Source organism: Lolium rigidum, chromosome 3, assembly GCF_022539505.1.
Source record: "Lolium rigidum isolate FL_2022 chromosome 3, APGP_CSIRO_Lrig_0.1, whole genome shotgun sequence".
NCBI classification, from domain to species: domain Eukaryota; kingdom Viridiplantae; phylum Streptophyta; class Magnoliopsida; order Poales; family Poaceae; genus Lolium; species Lolium rigidum.
In genome coordinates, this window is record NC_061510.1 from 265,398,496 (window position 1) to 265,422,234 (window position 23,739).

The window sequence follows — 23,739 nt, forward strand, 5'->3', positions numbered from 1 at the left end:
TGAGACGCCGCCGCCGTCAACCCCATCTCGGGGGTTCTGAAGATCACCTCCGGCACCCTGCCGGAGAGGGGAATCATCACCGGAGGGCTCTACATCACCATGCCCACCTCCGGACTGATGCGTGAGTAGTTCATCCTTGGACTATGGGTCCATAGCAGTAGCTAGATGGTTGTCTTCTCCTCTTGTGCTATCATGTTTAGATCTTGTGAGCTGCCTATCATGATCAAGATCATCTATTCGTAATGCTACATGTTGTGTTTGTTGGGATCCGATGAATATGGAATACTATGTCAAGTTGATTATCGATCTATCATATATGTGTTGTTTATGATCTTGCATGCTCTCCGTTGCTAGTAGAGGTTCTGGCCAAGTTGATACTTGTAACTCCAAGAGGGAGTATTTATGCTAGATAGTGGGTTCATGCCTCCATTGAATGCGGGACGGTGACGGAAAGTTCTAAGGTTGTGGATGTGTTGTTGCCACTAGGGATAAAACATCAATGCTTTGTCTAAGGATATTTGTATTGTTTACATTACGCACGAGTACTTAATGCAATTGTTTGTTGTTTGCAACTTAATACTCGGAAGGGGTGCGGATGCTAACCCGAAGGTGTACTTTTTAGGCATAGATGCATGCTGGATAGCGGTCTATGTTCTTTGTCGTAATGCCCTAAGTAAATCTCATAGTAGTCATCATGATATGTATGTGCATTGTTATGCCCTCTCTATTTGTCAATTGCCCAACTGTAATTTGTTCACCCAACATGTTATTTATCTTATTGGAGAGACACCACTAGTGAACTGTGGACCCCGGTCCATTCTTTTACATCTGAAATACAACCTACTACAATCATTGTTCTCTGTTGTTCTTTGCAAGCAAACATCATTCTCCACACCATACGTTTAATCCTTTGTTTTCAGCAAGCCGGTGAGATTGACAACCTCATTGTTAAGTTGGGGCAAAGTATTTTGATTGTGTTGTGCAGGTTCCACGTTGGCACCGAAATCCCTGGTTTTGCGCCGCACTACACTCCTTCACCAACAACCTTCACGTGGCCTTCATCTTCTACTGGTTCGATAACCTTGGTTTCTTACTGAGGGAAAACTCGCTGTTGTACGCATCACACCTTCCTCTTGGGGTTCCCAACGGACGTGTGTTTTACCATCACAAGAAGCTTTGCTGGTGCCGTCGCCGGGGCGGAAGCAACACTCCATCAAGCCCCGTCACGCGCCATCAGTCCTTTCCACACTTAGCAAACTCCGCATTACATACCTTGTAATATCTATGATACATGATCAATGAAATAAAGCATATGGTTCACTCTTAGAGTCTTTTACCTCCTTTAGTTTTTCATTTTTGGATCGCGTATGTTTTCCAACTAAAACCGCAGAGCTGGAAGTTTCCGCCTTGGCGTGTATGAAAGTTGTGATTTTTAAAAATCGTCCCTTAGGATGTAAGCTTAAGTTTTCTGGTGGATGTGTTTTTTGTTGCGAACTCATGGATTCCTGGTAGCGACTTCTGGCAACTTAACTGGGGGCTTGTTTCCGCGGTTATTGACGGACTGCCATTAGGCTTCGTCGCCGCAGGCGAGCGTTTCCGGCTAAAGGTCTTCCGGCTCGTGGAAGGTCAAGTGAGCTTGCCAGAAAACTTAGAAATCAGCACTTGCTTTTCGAACGAACGAAACATGCAAATAATTATATAACGGATAACAGGATAAGTTTTTTCCACCCATGCAGATTGTTTCGTCCCTAGCTACTTAATAATTTAAGTTATATATTACAAACCCTCGATGGGGCCAAAATGATGCATTGTTTTCTTCCCGCGGGAATAAGTTTTTTACTCCCCCTTAGCCGGAGAAGAACAACCCTTGTTGTCAGCCTTTGGCTCGCCTTTCTCTTCATCTTGGGCCGGAGATGAGACATCATCATCATCACTTTCTTCATCTTCATCGCTTGGAGACGCCGCGCTGTCCTTAGATCTGTCCTTCTTGACCTCCTTGGAGATAGTCCAGGTATATTGGCTTCCGGATTCAGTAGGTCGAGCTTCCGCCTCGTGTTCCTTCTGAAGCTCTGCTTCAAGAGGCTCGTCGGCGGAAAGCACCACCTTGTCATAAAACTCATCATGGCGGATCCTTCGGGCAATGCGAGTGTCGTAGCCGCTATCTGCATTCAGTAGCGCATTGACATCCGAAGCCGAAGGAACACCGGAAGTGACCCTGTCAAGATCCAGCTCCAGGTTGTGAGCTAAGCACATGGCCAAGGACATAGCAGCTGCGCCTCGGGCTGATGAAGCTTGCAGATCCACGACCAGCTCCGGAAGAATATCCATTCTTTGAATAAGTTTGCGAACATCGCAAGTGCGGCTCTTTTTAATCACCAAATTATGGCAAAATCTTCTGGCAGGCTGAGACAAGGTCTTTGCAGTCATCTCCGGCGAGTTGAAGAAGATCATCGCGGGAAACTGGTTCTGACGTTCTTCATTATACCCGAGAGGCTCTGCGTGAGATAGTCAGAGATAAGCATACGATCGAGATTAGCACATAAATTTTATTTGTTGAGTTCCGGATTCATACCCATGACGTCCGCGTTGAGCAAGTCCCAGTGCTTCTCCGCCGTCTCCATGTATTTCCGGAGCCCATTGATCTCTTTCTACTACTTCTGGACAGTCGATGTCAACCTTTCTTTTCCTTTCAAACTCACCCACTTTCTGGATGAGTTCGGAGTTTTTCTCCGTCAACAGCTTTTCCGCTCGCTCTCGTTTCTTTTCCGCCTCCGCGAGCTTCGTCTCCAGATTTTGTAAGAGGAGCGCAGGTTCTCGAGTTCGGTCGAAGCTGGGGGAGGGAAGATGATGCACCTACCCAAAGATAAGTCAAAACCAATTTGATAGTCGTAACATGGACTAATGGCAAGATAGCACGGAAACCAACCTTGGGGTTCCGCCAGCTGTTTCTTCAATTCCGCATTCTCTTGCTTAAAAGCTTGATTTTTTTCCGCCTGCCCAGGGTTACGCGGCGCTGCAAGGCAATGTTCTTATGCAGTTCATAGTGCAGTGCTTGTTGTTCCTGTAATAGACACAGAGCAGGAGTAAATTCCGGTTATTCTATAAGAAAATTGGATCCTTTCAAAGCATTATTGCCGGAAACTTCTCTGCCATAACGCTTGGGGGCTACTACGACACTTCAAAATCTTCTTCAGTCTGAGTTTTTTCTAAGTATTTAGGTGCTAACTATTGACTAGTTTCCGCCTATATACTTGGGGGCTACTGGGAAGTACCTTGTGCTTGCAGAGGAGTTGGTCGCATAACTGACCAACCTCCCTTTTGAAGTCCCGAATCTCCGACGATTCAGCATCAGGCTTTCCCCAGGCATTGCTCATCATGGTATTAAGCAGATCTTGTTCTAGATCCCACTTTTCCGCCTCAGTAAGCTTGTTGAAAAACTTGGTTGCGTAAGCCTTGGGGGTGGAGGTGAGGTCGGCCGGATCGCCGAAGTTCTTCGAAAAAACAACGACATCACTGGCTGCAGTTTCAGCTTTTCCTGAAGAGTTAACTTCCGCCTCTTCCTGGCCCTGTACTTGAGCTTCTTCAGGAGCGGGTCGCTTTGTTCCGGAGCTTTCTCCGCCCACCTTTTCGCTACTCACTGGAATTATTCCCACTGGAGTTTCGGTAGCAGGAGGGGGAGAAGGATTAGCTTGGGGCGGAGACGGCTGGGGAGTAGCGTGTGAAGTGCTTGGCGGAGCTGGCGTAGGAGGACCAACAGCCGGAGACTTTTGCATGTATTTGGTGATAGATTTTTGGACGTTTGTCCGCGTGGTGGTGGTAGTCGGGTTCCTACAAACAAGTGAACAAAATGAATAAGTAACAAGTTCTACAAAGTCAGCAAAGAAGCATCGTACTCGGAAACTTACGTGGTGCCGGGAAGGATCGGGCGCGACCTTTTTCCTGTTGTAGTTAGCAGTTTAATGCGGTCGCGTTCCGCCTTCCTCAAGTCAAGAGGTGGTGGCTTTACAACTTTGACCTTCTTAGCGGAGGCCTCGCCGCTGGCTCCGGCTTCGGAGCCGGTAGCCTTGGCGCGGGGGCGCTTGGTAGGTCGAGGAGCAGCCTTCTTGGGTGCATGCTCCTCTTCCTCCTCGTCGTCCTCCGGATCCTCCTCCGCCACCTCGCCGCTGATGGGGACTCTGACAATGTTGCGGAAATTCTCCTCCGCCAAGGTATTGAGCCGGAGAGAAAAACCAAGGAAAAGTTAGAACAGTTCACAAAATGAGAAGTTGAAAATAGCAAAGTACATATGCGTACCGGAGGGCACTGGTTGTTGATGTTGATGTCTTTCACTAGTTCCGGGACCGGCTGGCCCCGGCCAAGCTTCACAAGAGTTTTGATCCTCCTCTTGAGAGAATCCGCTGGTAGGTCGTGGCGGGTTACTCGGAGTTGATCATCCACCCCAGTATACTCGCAGATTAAGCGTGAGTTGTACCTCAGCGGTTGGATCCGACGAGAAAACCAACTGAGTGTGAGATCAGTTCTGGTTAGCCCATCGTGGACTAACCAAGAAATCCTTCACGCGGCTTTCTCCAAGATTGGGAAGTGAGCAAGGGTTGGGACGAAGCTCCAACCGTCGAGTTCTTCCGGAGGCTCGTTGACGAACTTGGGCAGCCCGTCGTGGATGTCCGGAACTTTGGTGTTCTTCACGTAGAACCATCCGGCGTTCCAATACCGGACAAACTCGTGGGAAGAGTGAGGCGGATACATCCGGCCAGGGCGGAGCATGAAAGTCATGCTACCGCAGTTCACCATGACCTTGTTCTTTGTTTCCTTCTTTACTCTGAAGAAAAACTGCCATAGGCGGACGTCGGGGCGAATTCCGAGATGCCCCTCGCAGAGCGTCACGAAATTCGAGAGGAGGAGATATGAGTTGGGACATATGTTGTGGGGTTGAAGACCGTAGGTGGAGAGGATGGACAGGGAGAACTCCGAGCAGGGGAGCGAGAGACCGCGCTCGACCCAAGCTTTAGTCAAGACGCATTCGTCTTTATCCGGCGTGGGGGAGGTGGAGTCCGCCATGAAACTCCAATTCAGAGATATCATGCCCTCGCTCTGGAGGTCTCTGAGCTCCGAATCCTTGATCTCGCAAGGCCACCACTGCCCTTTCTCGCCCTCTCAGATCCGGGCCTTGGAAGCCTTTTTCATCTCCGCCTCCTGCACCTTAGCTGCCATTCTAGCTTGGCCTTCGAGTTCCTCCTAGATCTCTTGGACAGTTGGGATCCGGCCTAACGTGTTGCTGGAAGATGCGGAGAATGGTTGATCTAACTTGGTGTCGGAAATATATGGTGGCAGGAATGCTATGGGTTCCGGACAACTTGGTTCTAGTGAGCTAGGATCAGGGCTGTTCGGAGAACTATCAGTACATTTTGGTGAGCTAGGTGGCATGCTTCCGGCTGCACCCATATGGCGAACTAAACTAAGTAACTCAGAGCTAGTCTAAATCTGAACTATGTCTTCTCCTACAAGTCCAGTGGACATACCGTTAATGGCGCGGCGGTTGTACGTCGTGCCGGCGAAGGTGAGGTTGCCGGATGGAGCGCGTTGAGTTCCGCTTGACCATAAATCGGCGGCGGATCGGATTTCCCGATCAACCGTAGCGATCTCAGGTCGAGGTTGACCTTGAAGCGGTGGCGGACGAAGCTTCCCGTGGGCGAGCTCGCCGGAGATGAGATCCGGTCGGCGGCGCGGCTAGAGGAAGAAGACGAAGTGGCTAGCGCGGTGAAAGAATGGAGAACTTACCGTCGCGGCGGGTATTTATAGGCCACACGCAGAGAGTTCATGAGCTGGATCCAACGGCGGAAACGGAACGGTCACACCGTTGGATGGCCGCCACGTGTCTTAGGTTAAAACGGTGAAATCGAGGCAGCGGTAACTAGAACTGAGCAGCTTCGAAATTTCCGGCTAAAAATGTGCATATGCGAAAATTTAGCGCGGGAAAAAAGGATTCTCAGTGTGACGCTCACGAAAAATCTGATGAAGACACCGTTGAATAAGAACAAATGGTTTCCGGCTGATTGAAGTCGGAAGCAAGAAAGTTTTGGAAGCTCTTCAAGATTCTCTTCGAATCCGAGTTAAATGAAGTCAGATAAATGATGAATCTCGGAGAACTTCGGGGGCTACTGTTGTGGGTATACTTTATGGGTATATCAATGGCACGGCCTAGATCCGGCAAGCCCGGGTGGCCCACAGATGGTGGTGTGGCATGTGGCCCATCTGGCGGCCCAGTTGCTGTAGATCATGAAGGATGAAGTCCAGCCCAGAAGCAGGGAGCCGGATCCCACCGACCTACGAAGGAGGCCGGATCCGTGGAGGCCCATAAGGTATCCGGATCCAGCACGACATAGATGGAAGGTGGATCTGTGACGTACACGGCAAGATATTGTACGTAGTTAGGCAACTTGTATTCCGGCTAGGACTCTCCATGTAAACCCTAGATCCGTGCGCCTTTATAAGCCGGATCCCGGGAGCCCTAGATGCACAACCATAACTCATTGTAACAACACGAAAGCGCCCATAAAATTTCAGACAAGCAGCAATAGGCCCTGTCGTCGAGTAGGTGTTCCGAAGCTGGGTAAATCGCGTACCACCATCCCGAGGACTCTCCGCCCTATTGCCCCTACTTCTTCTCCCCCTCGTGAGGGTCCCTCCTCCGAGGTACCATCGAATAGGCAACGACATCCGGTAATTAAGGGTCTCGCCATGGCTATGATCATATGCGCTTGTCATTGTGATTTTCGTATATACATGATTGATGGAGGCGGCACTTTATATCCACGTACCCCCAACCACATATAACGATGATGATTCCTACCAATGTCCCTTAGGCAAATATTGCATGGTCGACAACACACAACTTAGTTGATAAGAACCAACACATACTACATAATTCGATTAGACAACCAACAAACTTTATTTCATTTCATAGTTTGGTTAGGGTTTCTCCACTCCCCAAGAAAAAAAATGGTTCTACTCACACATGGAGGCAAATAACATCATCCTGAACCTATGAATGGAAAATGAGGGATCGAGTGAATACGAATATGAATCCAACTCAAAGTTCAGGATTACAAAGAGATGATCAATGGTGGTGGTGATGATGATGACGAAGATTGATGACTTAGCCTCCAATGATCCAAGGAGCAGCGGTGATGAATCCCCTTCGACCAGTTCCCCTCCGGATTCCTCCCGGATGTAACATTTCGTGGTGTTCGGGTGTCTCACCTTTTAGATCCATCTTCACATGGTGAATATATTTGACGAAGCGGAGTCAACGCCATGTGATACGGCAGGTGGTACAGGCGGGTCTGGCCGTACCACATGTCATTAAAGCTTTTGAACTCCTTTTCACGCTGCTCTTGGAAGGTATTTAATGCTCCAAATTATCATTATTTTGCCCAGATATTGTCTATTCCCATTGATTGCAAATCTTTCTCTTTATTTCCGAGATTCTGTAAACTTCATGAAACAACGATCTTCACCCTAAGTCTCCAACAATAATCTTCAAGATGAACATCAACGGTAACTGCAACAATAATTTTCACCAAACAAATTTCAGTAGTAATTTTGAGAGCCACGGATGCTGCATATCGCGGCGCCTAACTTTCTAGTAATTGTAATGCTTGTGAGGAAGATTTTGCTCACCTTCCCCTCTGATTGTCGTTCTGGCACCGCGAGGGTGAGGGGAGGCTAGTTCTCTCTTGTGCATGTGTTTTAGTCCTAGGTTGTCTAGGTTTTCAAGGTTCATCTGTCAATATCATGGTGGTGCAGATGTTGATGGTGCTTCTAGGAATAGTGGTCTCCTAATCCATGTCCCTGCACAACGGAGGTGTTGCTTACGCTGGCGAGAGACTTGTAGAGTCCAAGCAGTTGGAGTGGTTTCGATATGCCACCGCGTCTTGGCGTGGCGTTAGGGATGGACTGCTCTTGGAGCGCGACAGTTTTGACTGCATCGTGTTTGCGGAAGACGTTGGGGGATCCAGCCACCTGAAGGGCGGAGTGGCGCTGGCCCCAGATCCAGCCTGAAAGTTTGACGTTGAAGAGGCTCGGAAGGCTCCTCCGGCCAATGTTAATTATCGGGCTAGATCCAGTCTTACGAGGTTGGTGGCTATCACGGCCCGTGAGCACCTCATGGCTAGGCGCTTCTTCAACGTCTTTGGTGGTGCTCTACTTTTCCGCCAACGATGAAAGACGTGTGTGCTTGGTAGTTGTGGCGACGTCAGTTTGCTGCAGGGCAACCGTTATGCGTTCCTTGTGTTCTGTTGCTTGTATAGGTACCAACTATGTAATATTATGTTTATAAATACAAGTATAGGGCGCTGTAAAAGTATAAAGCTCTGATTTGAGGAAAAAAGGTAAACAGAAATGGGAAAAATCGGAAATAGAAAGAGACGTGAAGAGAGAAATTCAGGGGGTGGCTGGCGACCCCTCCCCGTTTCATCTCCGGCCCTTCCCCTTTTATCCCCTCGGGTCGGGTCTTCCCTTCCCACCCTCCTCCCTCCCCGGCGCGGCTCTCAAGGGGCCAGCCTACCCATTCCCCGCCTCTCCGGCCACCAGCGGGGAGCGCTGCCCAACGAAAAGCGTGGTGGGTGGCCGGTTAGTATCATCTCATTACGCTTCTTTCCCCGTGATTTAATTATAAACTGGCCGTGTAATCGTTGACCGGGACCTCACCGTCGCGATTGTGGTCAAATCGACGAGCTAGGCGGCCGGCCAATTAGTATGGTTCTAGCCAGAGCTAGGCGGCCAATTAGCATAATGTGGTGGAGGTTTAAAGGGCACCGCGGAAACCGCGACCCCCAAAATTGAATCCCCTGCGTCTCGGTTGGTGACGGCTCACCGCCTTGCCGGTCAAGAAGACGCCGACGCACCAGATTAGCATCGCCTTTCAAGTTCCTCCGGCAGAATCCACCACACCCCACCATCTTATCGCGGTGGTGTGGTGTTTTGACTATTGAATCAGATGATTTCTGTTAGCCCAATGTGGTGTAATTCGTGGTCTGAAGTCAGATGCTCACTGTTAGTCGGTTAATGTCGTTGGTACCCGCTGATTACCGTATTAGATGTTGTTATTTACTCAGTGGTACTAGTATATGCTGATCTGTAGATGGTGTATTCTTGTACCTGTAGATGGTTATCGATCGTTGTAGGCGTTTTTGATTTGGTGTGCTAGAATCTACATACTGTCATTAGTGAAAGATTTGGTTGTTATGCAGTTTTACTATCAAGTTAACACTTTTCCTTCTCTTAAATGTGCATTGTTAGATTATAGCAAACTCAAGTATATGCTTGCTTTTGCTGCCTTGCTAGCCTTGATTCACAGTTTTCCGAGGTGCCAGCTGCATCTGGGCAGGCCTTTTAGGGGACAACTTACTAGGGCGATTATCATTCCTGTATAATCTGTCTAATAATTGTTAGGCTAGTTGTCCTCGTACCAGCTGCTGTTTTATTCAAGTTTACTCCTCTGTAGTGATTCCTGTGCTGGTGTTCTTTTTTGGGTACTAGCAGAATTCTTCAGATTGAACCTCTTCCTTTGGTGCCCAACAACTTTATCATACGCTAATGATGCCTTCTTGCAGCCCCACATTGAGTTAGAAACAAGGCACTAATGGGGATTGCGGAGGTGGCTCTCCACACCATGCCGGGGGCATTTGCCGGCCACTCCCCGGCATCCAGTTTACCCCTCAGGACTGACACGAGGAGTATGAGGAAGAGGGGCACCAATTCCTTTTACAGGACACTTGGAGGTCCACCAAAGTTCCCTGAGTTGCGGCCGGTTGAGTGCCAGTGCCAGAGGATTGATGACCTTGCGGGGGTCATCGAAGCTGGGAACGGGACATGGGCCACCGACATGGTGAACAAGGCCAGCCAGGTTCTTGGTGATGTCACTGTGCCTGGTCAGGCTTTAGGTGGCAATGCAAGTCTGAGTGGAGATCCTGAGAAGGTTCTGCCTAGGAGGCGGAACTTGTCATCGGTTGAGAATGAAGCTTGGGACCTTTTGAGGGAATCCGTTGTTAATTATTGTGGTAGTCCAGTTGGAACAATTGCTGCCAATGATCCAAATGACAGTAATCCAGCAAATTATGATCAGGTGTTTATTCGGGACTTTATACCGTCTGGCATTGCTTTTCTATTGAAGGGGGAGTATGAAATTGTACGCAATTTCATTCTACATACCCTTCAGCTTCAGGTATTATTTGTGTGTTGCTAAGATCTTTTTATTATTATTTCTGTGTTGCTAAGATATTTTTATCATTATTTGTGTGTTGCTACAATTGTATTAGTATTATTTTTGTGTTGCTAAGATTCAGGTGGTGCATCTGTCATCTGTCATGATATTGTTAGTGGAACACTCAGTATTATACAGGACCAGTTGAAACTCTAATAAGCTAATTGTGGCCATCGAGAAATAATATGTTGTGATTATCATAAACCGTGACACATTAGTTGTATTTGTTATGGCACATGATATCTCTAGCAAGTGCACCCAAAAGTAAAGAGCATTTTTCCACGTCGGATTGCATCCTCATATGTGCTGAGGCGTACTATCTCAGAGTTACTATATGTTGTTAGAGAATCTGTGCAAGTCAAACATCATTAGGTTTGATAATTAATTAGAAAAATACCAACAACTGCAATGCTAAATTGATCTTACTAGATATATTATGAAATATACTTTCATTTTGTACACTGTGTTTACTTGAAGCAACACATTTTACCCTCAAAAGCTCACTTTGGAGATCATGTAATTATCCAAAACAACCTACATCGTGTCTTAAGAGGGATTATTGTCAGAAAATCAGATTCCATCCTCTCTTCCCTTCATAAAAGCCAGTATATAGTGACAGAGGTGAACTCCTATTAGTGTTTATTATGCTGGTCGTACTGAACTGGTAGCCTATAACAGTTCAGATTAATCTCTTCTACATATAAATGTTACAGAAAGCAATTTATATGGACCGCCAAGATGTGCAAAGTTTTGTCTGACAACTTGAATTCACCTGCAGAGCTGGGAGAAGACAATGGACTGCCATAGTCCAGGTCAAGGCTTAATGCCTGCCAGCTTCAAGGTGCGGACTATTCCACTTGACGGCGATGAGAATGCCACTGAGGAGGTATTGGATCCTGATTTCGGGGAAGCTGCAATAGGGCGTGTGGCACCTGTTGATTCAGGTAAGAGTTAATGGAAGTTTTCTTGTTTGCTACTGAGCATGTCAAAATTGTTAGTCAGACACCTGATCACAATGGATTTCAGGTCTATGGTGGATCATATTGCTCAGGGCATATGGAAAATGTTCGGGTGATTTGTCAGTTCAAGAGAGAATTGATGTCCAGACTGGCATAAAAATGATTCTGAAGCTTTGTTTAGCTGACGGGTTTGACATGTTCCCTACATTACTGGTCACTGATGGTTCATGCATGATTGATCGTCGAATGGGAATCCACGGACATCCACTTGAAATTCAGGTTTGCTTGCTATGCTCTACTCAATTCTGTTAGATTAGGGTGTTTATTAGTTGTAGTTTATGTCCCATTGGTTCAGAAGTTATAACTACCTACTCTCTCCATTCCGTAGGCGTATAAAGTTTGTCAAAAGTCAAGCCATGTAAAGTTTGACCAAACTTTAAGAGAAAAACTATTAACCTCTACAATGTCAAATCAATATTATCAGATACATCTTTAAATATATTTTCATATTATATCTTTACAGTAAATTGTATAAACTAGGTCAAACTTTACATTGTTTTCCTTCAGAAAAAAAATTATACGCCTTGTTTTGAGGAACAGAGGTAGTATAATACGAGAGCAAGATTTACTAGGTAGCAAAACTTTCTGGCAGGTGAGTATCTCAAAAACAGACAGCAAATCATACCTACAAACGGTTGCATTTTCCTTACTTTGCAGTTGTTGTATTTTTTTTTCTAAAAGAATACAATTAAAAAGTTTTCATATGTTGTATTAGCGCATTTATAATGTTTTCGTATCTTGGATTAGTAAGATATCTCCTTTAATTCGTAGTGCTGATGTGCACTTCCTGCTGGATTGCAAGGATTTGGTATTTACCTGGGTCACTGTTGGCATATGAGCAATTTATGCTAAGGTAACTGTGTAGCTGACTGCGGCTTCTCTGTACAGACAATTGGCACAAATTGCAATTCCTGTTATGGCAATGAGAGCATTTGTAATCAACAGGATTCAAATCAAATGCATGAAGCCAGCAACCTTGTCTGGTCCCGGGGCGCATAATTAAGTTAGCTTAGCTACCTTTTCCCTAAAAAAAGTTAGCTAGCTAGCTCTTGTACTCCTTCTATTCACTGCATCTGGTATAACTTGATCTGAACAGCACACACACACACAGAAAGAAATAGCACAGTACCCCTGCAAATCGTCCAAGGCGAGCAGCGATTCGCGCCCCTAGCTCCCTACGCCACGTGTGCCTGGAGCATCAGCCGCCACATGGACCAGCTAGTCCGGTAGCCGCCTTTGCCAAAGGGTAAGGGAAGACAGAGGGTGCTGTTGCTGATGGCTGTTATCTTGCAAGATTGAGGCTGCCAGCTGTTCTGCCACCGCGCGACCATAAATTGAATCCGACTCCCGCCATGCATCGACAAAGTGCTCAGCCACCACCACCGGCCACGAGAGAGATAGGGAAAGGGAGGGGGACTGCGATATGTTTCTCTCGTTTGGGGTGGATGAGAGCGAACGTAACGCTTCGGGGGGTGAGCTAGCGCACAAAACCGAGAGTAGTTACCCTCACCCAAGTTTTGGAGGGAATATTGTAGGAATCTGGTTCCCTCGCACCTGTCGTGCTGCGAACCAAATACTTGGTAGCCACTAAAAAACTAGTTAGCACTATCCACCTGGGGATAGCCACTGAACCAAACAGAGCCCAAGTTTGGAGGGAATATTCCAGTAGTCTGGTAGCCCTTGCCCCTGTTGTGCTGCGAACCAAATGCTTGGTAGCCATTAGAGAACTATTTATCACTATCCACCGAACCGAACACACCCTAAAACACTCTACACAAGCAAGTGCCACCATCCTGTGGAATAATACACCCCTTTGTTTCATTGTTATACCAAGACATACAGGGAACTTCTCTTTTGTCATGGAAAGATTAAATCAGATTGCATAATTTTCTTTGTAGGCACTGTTCTATTCAGCTCTCTTGAGTGCACGTGAGATGTTGACTCCTGAAGATGGATCAGCTGACTTAATCCGTGCCCTAAATAACAGGCTTGTCGCGCTGTCCTTTCATATCAGGGAGTACTATTGGGTCGACATGCAAAAACTGAATGAGATATATCGATATAAAACTGAAGAATATTCTTATGATGCTGTCAACAAGTTCAACATATATCCTGATCAGGTTTCTCCTTGGCTTGTTGAATGGATACCTCCTAAAGGGGGTTACTTTATTGGAAACCTGCAGCCTGCACATATGGACTTCCGGTTCTTTTCTTTGGGGAATTTATGGTCAATTGTAAGCAGCTTGGCAACAACCCAACAATCACATGCCATTTTGGATCTGATTGAATCGAAATGGTCTGATTTAGTGGCAGAGATGCCACTGAAGATATGTTATCCTGCTCTTGAGAATCTGGAATGGAAAATCATTACTGGAAGTGACCCTAAAAACACGTAAGTCTTAACTATTCTTCATATCATCTGCCCATGTGCTTATTAGAGTGCCTTTCTGCATCTACTTATTAATTACTAATGACGCAGGCCTTGGTCGTACCATAATGGAGGATCCTGGCCAACATTATTGTGGCAGGTTTGTATATTCTAAACCTTATTTTACTGTCCATGGTATACACTGTCAAGTTAAACATTGATGCAGTGCAACAGCTTAAAGTGTAGGGTATAGTCATTCACTAGTATCCGGTGATTTACTTTCTTGTACTTGTTGACCAACCGCTATTTTTACATGCAGCTCACAGTGGCATCTCTCAAGATGAACAGACCAGAGATTGCTGCAAAAGCTGTGGAGATAGCTGAGCGGCGCATTGCTACAGACAAATGGCCTGAATACTATGACACGAAGCGAGCACGCTTCATAGGGAAACAGTCTCGGCTTTACCAGACATGGTCTATTGCTGGGTACCTTGTAGCGAAGCAACTGCTGGACAAACCTGATGCTGCTCGAATACTCTGGAACGACGAGGACACGGAAATTCTTAATGCTTTTAGCACAAACAGGAAACGTGGCAAGAAAGTGTTGAAGAAGACATACATTGTGTGAGTTCTCAGCACTGTTAAGTTATAGGATGTCTCTTCTGTACATACTTACAAAAGGTCGTGCTTTTGATGGAGGAATGCCCGTGTTGGATGTTGTTATAATGGATGCATCTGGCCTTGCAAGAAATCACTTGCTTGAGCATTCCTCAATTATTTACTTGCCATCACTTTTTGCACTATCGACCTGTCCCATGTAGGTTACCCAGATGCTTCATTTCACCTGAACAAAAAAGTGGCTTTCAGTCATATTCTTCTGTGTCCTGAGTTCATTTGTAGTTCTACCCATATTCTCTATTTCACATGACAACCTTTGTGGTTTTCATCCAATCTTCTGTTGTCCCTGAGTTCTGGAGTAGATCATGTGTAGTTCTACTTTGTTTTTGTAGTTTTACTGGGATATCCTATTGCATGCATTATATATATCTTTTGTTTTGGGAGCGCTGAAAGGCTAATTCAAGTAAGAAAATCGTATGTAGTTCTCAGTCAGCTAACCAGCCGTTTGATCTCATCTGCATTCGCTGGCAAATCTAACCCTCCAGCTGCGAGATCTTGAGTTTTCCTTCTTGTGCCGCTTCTAAATTTTCTTTTATTAGGATTTTTGCTTTTGATATATTGCGCCCCAAGTAGATCTTATCATATGCACCGCGAGTACCAAAAAGTACATCACATTTTTACCGCTGGGTTTGTTGCTACGAGGACAAGAAAAATCTATTCACTTCATTCCTTCCCGTGAAAAGCATTACCATGTACTATTTGTTGTTATGAATACACATGATCTACTACACTAAAAAGGTTTTGGTAATACGTTGGTGAAGAATTACTACACTAAAACGTGGCTTTTATTTATTATACAAACAACAATTACCAGTAAGTGCTTTTAAAGTGAATCTAATGATACCAGCTATGTCATAAAACATAGTATCACCAAAGCGCCTAATATGTCTTACAAATTGGAAAGAAAGAAACTCATATTGGTGTTGTTCCGACAAAAAAGAACCTCACACTAATTATTGCCAACTCCCACCATATTGCAAATAGATGACTTTAGACATGTCTCAAATTGAGTCAAAATTGTAAAGCTTTGACCATAAACATAGTTTCGAACATTTCGATTAAAACTAGTATATCACATGATAAACTCTTCTCAAAAAGCATACCGGTAATATGAAACTCGACAACTGAGGTGGCTGTTGCGGTTGTTACAGGGCTTTCAGCTAACACAAGATGCGGATTGCAGAGCAATGCTTAGCGGTGCCGCCTTCTCCACCAAAGCTGCATACAGGCTACTACAATCCGATGACTCGGCGGACACCTCAAGCTGCATATGGGCGTCGAGAGTGCTAGGCCGAGTTAAAATATTTGGCTGGCTTCTCCACCTCAACAGGCTCAACACCAGGCAAAACCTGCACCACAAGACTATCATCGACTCCCCCTTCTGCCCCACATGCTCTACGATGGTAGAAGATCAGTTGCACCTCTTCTTCGACTGCCCCGCCGCAAGGAGCATCTGGCGACAAGCTCAGCTCGACCCTCAAATCCAAGCAATCTCCGACGGAGACAAGGGGGGACGAGGGTGTTAGAATAAACAAACTGTATACGTACCGTATACATATAGGACTCTTGTAATTGTACCCATATATAATGAGAAGAACCCTACCCGACGAGGCACGCCGGGACGCACACATCTTATTACGTTCCTTACATTCTTTATGGTATCAGAGCCAGGAGGTCTCAAGTTCAAACTCCTCTATTTAATCTAAAAATAGTTGCAACCTCCCGTTTATCCCACGTCTAGTGTCTTCCCGTTTGTCCATCATAGGCGTGAGGGGGAGTGTTAAAATATATAGTCTAGCTCTTTCCAACAGTTCGGACTTTTGGAAAACTTGGCTAGTGGATCAATTTCATATGGTATCAGGTCTCCCAGACAGCGACACCGTCTGTCTCCTCGCCTGCGACAACTACTTCCTTGCCAGAAATTGCACCGCCCGTTTCGTCTGCTGCTCCTGTTCCTCCGCCAACTGGCCCTGTGACACGCCTGCGTCGAGGTATTCAACAGCCTAAGCAGCGCACTGACGGTACAGTTGCTTGGAATTGTATTTTCAGGCTTATTCTGCGTCGAAGCATAGTCAGGAACCCCGAGATTATAAAGAAGCTCTGCGTATTCCGCACTAGCGTGATGCTATGGAGGCGGAGTTTTCAGCTCTACAGGATACTGGCACTTGGCGACTGGTCCCTCCTGTTCCTGGTGTTAATTTGATTGATTACAGGTGGATTTTAAGGTCAAACTTCATGCTGATGGCTCTATTGAGAGGTACAAGACTCGTTTAGTTGCTAAGGGATATAAACAGCGTTATGGTCTGGACTATGATGAGACTTTCAGCCCTATGGTGAAACCTGCTACCATTCGGTTATTACTTGGTATGGCTCTCTCTCACCGCTGGTACCTTCGTCAGCTCGACATTCAGAATGCTTTTCGTCATGGCTTTCTCGATGAGGAGGTTTACATGAGGCAACATCCTGGCTTTGTTGATTCTGCTTGACCGGATCATTACTGTCGACTGGTCAAATCACTATATGGACTGAAGCAGGCACCTCGTGCTTGGCATGTTCGTCTCAGTTCAGTTCTTGGCTCCTTGGGTTTCTCCCCGTCAGTGGCAGATACGTCCTTGTTCATTCTTCGTCGCCCGGATGTGACTATCTTTTTGCTGGTCTATGTTGATGATATCATTGTTCTCAGCTCATTGGAAGGTGCTATTCCCAGGCTGATTGGCAAGCTTCGGTCTGAGTTTTCTATGAAGGATCTTGGTGCTCTCCATTATTTCCTGGGTATTGAAGTCTCATCACCTTCCGCTGGTCACCTTCCGCTTCAACAGCGTAAGTATGCTTTGGAGCTTCTTGCGCGCGCTCGTATGTTGAAGTGTGCTCCTGTGACTACTCCTATGGCATCTTCTGAACGTCTGTCCAGCTCGGATGGTGATTGAAAGAACATTTCCCGCCCTTTTGGGTTTTGTGTGTGTTTGGAGATCAAATGGGTCAACAAGAAAACGGGGAGGCGGTTCGGAGTAGACAAGTTGTATGGAATGACAACAAGTGGATCTCAACAATCTTGGGTATAGAGACGAACCATTCGTCCTAGCCAAGGATGTGGCCCAGGTTTTCTATGTGAAGGATATGTCTAGCAAACCAAGAAAAAGGAAACATAAGGAAACAAATACATCAAACGATGAGCCAAAGCGCCACATAGTTCTTTCTGGAAAAAGAAACATCGTGGGAGTGGAGGACAAGACAGACATGTCAGAAGATTGTAATAAGTTTGATGAAATTCCACCCTTCAGAGTGAACATTGATCCAAGCATCAAGTTAAATGATGAAGATGCTCCATGGTTAAGGCCGAAGAAGATTAAATGATGAAGATGCTCCATGGCACAAATGAGTATCTCAACATGGCAATCAATTTCCCATTTATTTTTGTGTAATCATTTAACCGTATGTAAGATATGAAAAGTGGAGATGCGCCACGGGAGATTTCCCAACCCTTTCCCCAACACTCGTTAGATGAGATGTAGTCGTTCGGGGGCTTGCGAGGAAAAAATTCAAGGCGCGGTTTCCGAAGATGCCGTAGGGCGTGTGCACCAACGACATCTTCGAGAAACTGCGCCACGGGAGATTTCCCAACCCTTTCCCCAACACCTGTTAGATGAGATGTAGTCGTTCGGGGGCTTGCAGGAAAAAATTCCAAGGCGCAGTTTCTGAAGATGCCGTAGGGCGTGTGCACCAACGACATCTTCGAGAAACTGCGCCACGGGAGATTTCCCAACCCTTTCCCCAACACTGTTAGATGAGATGTAGTCGTTTAGGGGCTTGCAGGGAAAAATTCGAGGAGCAGCTTCCGAAGATGTCGTAGGGCGTGTGCACCAACGACATCTTCGAGAAGCTGCGCCACGGGAGATTTCCCAACCCTTTCCTTCATCCATGGGAATGAAACTCGCTTGGCTTGTTGATCTGCTTGGCAAGGCGTATCGATGCTCCTTTTATAGGCACGGCACCTCTTCTACTTTGTCTTGTTCCTTCGACAGGGCGTCGTGCGCTACATGCATTATCTCATCGAGCAGATGCGTCCACCCATGCGTTCTTATCTCGCCGACATCTTTAGTCCCGGTTGTACCCACCAGCCGGGACTAAAGGTTACCCACACGTCCTTATCCCACCGACAGCTTTGTTAGATGACACAAAAAAGGATCTTTAGTCCCGGTTGTACCCACCAGCCGGGACTAAAGGTTACCCACACGTCCTTATCCCACCGACAGTTTTTGGCGCCACTGCGTTCCCGCCTATTTTTCTTCCCGCGCTTTCCACTGCCTCCCGCCTCCGTCCTCCCGCCATTTTTTCACTATATATATGTTGGCTTGGCCTCCATTTACATATCACATCTAGACTCATATCTGCAAACCTCATCACCAGGTCACATGGCTTCCATCGTATCTCTAACCCTCCGGGAGGCGGAGGCGCTTTGCGCGTCGAACTACCCCTGCCCGCCGGGCTACCGCGTCCCTACCGGCCGGTTGCCGAGCTGCCGGAGGGGTACCGGTCCCTCCCGTCCCTCTAGGTGTGGCGCGCGAGATGGCCATCACGAACCACTACTACTTCGAGCTCACGCCAGAGCAGCGGAGGAATCCCCAGTGGCATCCCGACTACAGCCCAACTTGGGAAAGCTTCTTCATCAATCGGCGTGAGAGGGCGCTCGCCAGACACGAGGAGGGCGGCCCGCCTCCTTCGAACTTCAACGAGGCCGGCCGTCGGCTGTGGTGGTGCGGCCGGACTCTCCAGGGCGTCATGGCCTACCGTGGCCCCCGCCTGCGCTACCCTAAGTCCCAGCCCACGCGTGCTCTCCCGTCGAGGTTCGACGACTACCGCGACCCCGATGCCAGCGACGATGATGACGGCGACTACGACGACTACAGTGGCGAGTACTATAGGGCTAGGCACGAGTATGACTGAATGACTAGAACAGTCGAATCTGGCGATGTATCTTAATTAATTTTCAGTTGAGCTCTGTACTTTAATTCCATGTATGTGGCGGGAAACTTTTCTCCGAGGAGATCTGTACTTTAATTTCAGTTCAATTGTAATAAATTTCGTGTCAACCACTTTATTGAACAAAACCAACCGACATCGACTTTATAAACTAAATTTAAACTAATAGAACCGACAACGACTTTATTGAAATTACAATAAAATAGATAAATTACTAGTCTAGTCTCTACTCGTCGTCGGAGGTTGTTTCCGTCCAAATGTCCTCCCACCGAGGGTCGTTTTCGGTCCAAGTTGTATTCGGGTTCTCGAGCTCCAAGGCGGCGACGGCCCGACGGTGGCGCCTGTCGGACCTGCGTTGTGCCCTAAGGTTAGCAAAGAACGCGTCGGTGTTGTCGGCATCGTTGGGGAACTGCGCCCTCCACTGGCGCATCAACTGCTCGTCGCGCTCGGCGATGGCGATCCTGCGCTGCACCTGGTGGTGCCGGCGACGGTCCTCGTCGTCGACGAGGCACGGCGGCGGCGCGAGGAACTCCGCCTCCTCTAGCGATTCAACATCCGGGAAGTTCATGTCTCGCCCGGCCGCCGAAAGCGCCACGCCGCCGCGTCGTAAGCGCGCGCCGCCAGCTCCGGCGTGTTGTACGTGCCGAGGGTGAGGCGGAAGCCAGCGGCGAGTATCTCGGCGGTGAACCTACCGCTCGGACGCACTCGAACGCCACGGAAACCGGACGCCCCTCGACGACGTGGAGGCATCCCGGAGATGAATGAGCGGAGGCGGTGGCGACGTGTGGTTGCGCCCGCACTCGTCGCTCTATATAGCGCACGCGGGGCATGGCACGTGTAAGCCACAGCTACACACGTCGCACGCCGGCGTTGGCGGGGCGAGGCACGTGGAAGCGTTGGCTACACGTCGCACGACGGCGTCGACGGGTAAGCGACACGTGTGGCACGGAGGAGGGACACGTGGCACGGGGAAGGGACACGTGTGGCATGGCGGCGGTGGCCAGTACACGGCGGTGACGGTGGCCATTACACGGCGGTGACGGTGGCCAGTACACGGCGGTGACGGTGGCCAGTACACGGCGGTGGCGGTGACGGTGGCCGGTACACGACGGTGGTGGCCGGGACACGGCGGTGGTGGCCGCACACGCGCGGTGACGGTTGCCGAGACAAGGCGGTGGCGGTGGCCGGTACATGGCGGCGGCGGCGGTGGACACGTGTGGCACGGTGGTGGCGGTGGCGGCGGTGGACACATGTGGCCGAGTACACTGCGGTGACGGTGGTGGCGGTGGCCGGACACGGCGGTGGCGGTGGCGGCGGTGGCCGATGACACGGCGGTGGCGGCGGTGGCCAGTACATGACGGCGTCGACGGGTAAGCGACACGTGTGGCACGGCGGAGGGACACGTGGCACGGGGAAGGGACACGTGTGGCACGGCGGCGGTGGCCAGTACACGGCGGTGGCGGTGGCGGACACGGCGGTGACGGTGGCCGGTACACGGCGGTGACGGTGGCCGCAGCACGGCGGTGGCGGTGACGGTGGCCGAGACACGACGGTGGTGGCCGAGTACACGGCGGTGGTGGCCGAGTACACGGCGGTGGTGGCCGATACACGGCGGTGACGGTTGCCGGGACAAGGCGGTGGCGGTGGCCGAGTACATGGCGGCGGCGGCGGTGGACACGTGTGGCACGGTGGTGGCGGTGGCGGCGGTGGACACATGTGGCCAGTACACTGCGGTGACGGTGGTGGCGGTGGCCGTACACGGCGGTGGCGGTGGCGGCGGTGGCCGGTACACGGCGGTGGCGGTGGCGGCGGTGGCCAGTACATGACGGCGTCGACGGGTAAGCGACACGTGTGGCACGGCGGAGGGACACGTGGCACGGGGAAGGGACACGTGTGGCACGGCGGCGGTGGCCAGTACACGACGGTGGCGGTGGCCAGTACACGGCGGTGGCGGTGGCCAGTACACGGCGGTGGCGGTGGCCAGTACACGGCGGTGACGGTGGCCAGTACACGGCGGTGGCGGTGGCGGCGGCGGCGGTGGCGGTGGCCAGTACATGCATGGCGCGGGCGGGGGTGGACACGTGTCGCAGTGCGGTGGCTTTTTTTCATTTGAAATAAGGCGGGAATGAAACTTTTTTAAAAAGTGGACTTTGGACCCGGTTTGTATTACAAACCGGGACTAAAAGGCTCTTTGCGCGCGCAGCGAAAACACAAGCAAAATGACCTTTAGTCCCGGTTTGTATTACAAACCGGGTCCAAAGGGGGGCCTTTGGACCCGTTTTGTAATACAAACCGGGACCAAAGGGGGGGGGCAGTATAAAAGAAAACACTTCGTCTCCGCGGAGATCAATCCCGCGGAGACGAAGCAGTTGTGCCGCCAGGCTGCCGAAATCGCCGCCGGCCTCACGCGCGCCATCGCCACCGCCGCCGCCGCCCTCCCGCGCGCCATCGCCACCGCCGCCCTCCCGCGCGCCATCGCCACCGCCGCCGCCGCCGCCACCCGCGCCGTCCGCCGCCCTCCTCTCTCTCCCGCGCGCGCGCACGCGCTGGCCGCGCGCCGGCCCGCCGCGGCGCCTCCTCGACCGCCGGCCGCCGCCACCGCTCGCCTCCGCCTCCTCACCGTCGACCTCCGCCGCCGCCGCCACCGCGCGCGCAGGTATGGCGCCTCCCTCCTCTCCCTCCTCTCCCTCCTCCGGCCGGCCGACCGGCGGCGCCGGCCACGGCATAGTTTCAATTTTTGTTTTTTTTTTTGTTTTTATATATGTTAGATTAATTTAGTTACAAATTTGATTTAAATTAGTGTAGTTATTAATTAGAAAAAAATTAGTGTAAATTAGTGTAGTGTAGTGTAGTGTAGTTACAAAATAGTGTAAAGTAGTGTAGTGTAGTTACAAAATAGTGTAGTTACATAATTTGATTTAAATTAGTGTAAATTAGTGTAGTGTAGTTACAAAATAGATGATTTGTAAATTAGTACATAATTTGTAAATTAGTACATAATTTGATGTAAATTAGAAATAGTTAGTTTGATTTAAATTAGTGTAGTTATTAATTACAAAAAAATTTAACAAAATAGATTCATTTATGTCGGCGCCGCCCCGCGCGCGCCGACGACTTAGACCGTGGCGGTGCCGAGTCCGTAGCGGTGCCGCCGCGACATAGACTTAGGGTCGCGAAATAGAGAAAGAGCGAGCGAGGAGGAGCGCCGAGTCCGTGGCGGTGCCGGTACTGCCGGCGCCCCTGCCGACGCCCCCAAAACAGGGTCATTCAATTCCCGCTACCGCTCCCGCTGTCGTTCCCGACCCCCGATCCGGATCGATCGATCCGGGGTTGTGGAACGCGGCGTTAGTACAAAAGTAGTGAAGTTTTTTATTTAGCACAATATCATGTTTTTTATTTATATTAGTACATATATGATTTGTTTTCGTAGCTACGATGCCGCGACAGCCGCCGCGCCGTGGTCCGACTCTTCTAGAGGAGATGGAGCGAGATGGGGGAGGTCCGGGACCGGGCTCCGCCGGGGTGGCACCGGGAGGTCTTAGCTTCCGGGTCGCGCACCTTGGTGCGGAATCCGGGTCCCGTTGTCGACCCGGATATTCTTTGGTGGAGGTCTTATGGGCCACGGTCGTTTCGGAGGGAGCCGGCCCCGCCGGAGGAGGTAGCTCGGCCGCATTGAAGCGGAGGACCAGCGACGTTCGCCGTTACATGTACGCGTTAGACAACATGTATAGGACCGGATGGAGCGTTATGCGGGGATCTCATGTTAGCTATGCTCCCGTTGTTGTTCCGTGGCTTTGGGGGTACACCCGGCCGCGGCTCGAGACCCGGTCGGCGCCCTCTAGGACCCGGTCTGCGCGGTTGAGTGGTTGTAGTAGTGATTGATATGTATTAGGGTTAAATAAACATGAACCCGATCTATGTATGCATGTAACTGCACTATCTGCTTTTGTAAGGGTATTTTACCCTTATCCATTATTTTGGTAACAATGACACCGTGCTAGTGTATTTGGACTAATACATGACTACTAGATGATTCCCAGGTATTAGCCAAAGAGGTATAAAGGTGTATCAATGGAACAAGAAGGCTAAAGGAGACCCCCCATTTCAACAACAATCAAAAAGGGGTTACAGGAGAAATCCGGTCTCCTGCCCGGTCCAACCGGGCCAGCAACCGGCCTGTCCGGCGTACTGGCCGGTCGACCGGTCGGAAACCGGGCTCCAAAGGAGGACCAGCAGGTCCGGTCTGTGGCCCGGTCGACCGGGCTCCTGACCGGCGGGTCCGGCGACCCGTCCGGTCGACCGCTCGGAAACCGGGCAGCAACCGGGCACCAACCGGAGAAGCGCCAGGACGACGCAAAGGTGCTCCGGTCACCAGTCCGGTCTGACCGGCCTCACGACCGGGCTGTCCGGTCCGTGGTCCGGTCTGACCG

The 23,739-nt window shown here is 49.4% G+C and overlaps 1 protein-coding gene across 3 annotated transcripts; it reads left to right on the plus strand.

Moving 5' to 3' along the window:
• Positions 1-8,485: 8,485 nt before the first annotated feature.
• On the plus strand, positions 8,486-14,462 carry LOC124703398 (neutral/alkaline invertase 3, chloroplastic-like). 3 transcript variants are annotated; one of them, XM_047235614.1, is made up of 7 exons: positions 8,486-8,594; positions 9,613-10,225; positions 11,043-11,208; positions 11,291-11,502; positions 13,182-13,675; positions 13,763-13,811; positions 13,971-14,462. In XM_047235614.1, the coding sequence occupies exons 2-7, from the start codon at positions 9,644-9,646 to the stop codon at positions 14,277-14,279; spliced, it is 1,812 nt and encodes a 603-aa protein (XP_047091570.1). In that variant the 5' UTR covers positions 8,486-8,594; positions 9,613-9,643; the 3' UTR covers positions 14,280-14,462. The 3 variants fall into 3 exon arrangements, with proteins under 3 accessions (XP_047091570.1, XP_047091568.1, XP_047091569.1); XM_047235612.1 differs by having other exon boundaries at positions 8,489-8,620; positions 9,615-10,225; XM_047235613.1 differs by having other exon boundaries at positions 8,496-8,631; positions 9,615-10,225.
• The last annotated feature ends 9,277 nt before the right edge of the window (positions 14,463-23,739 follow it).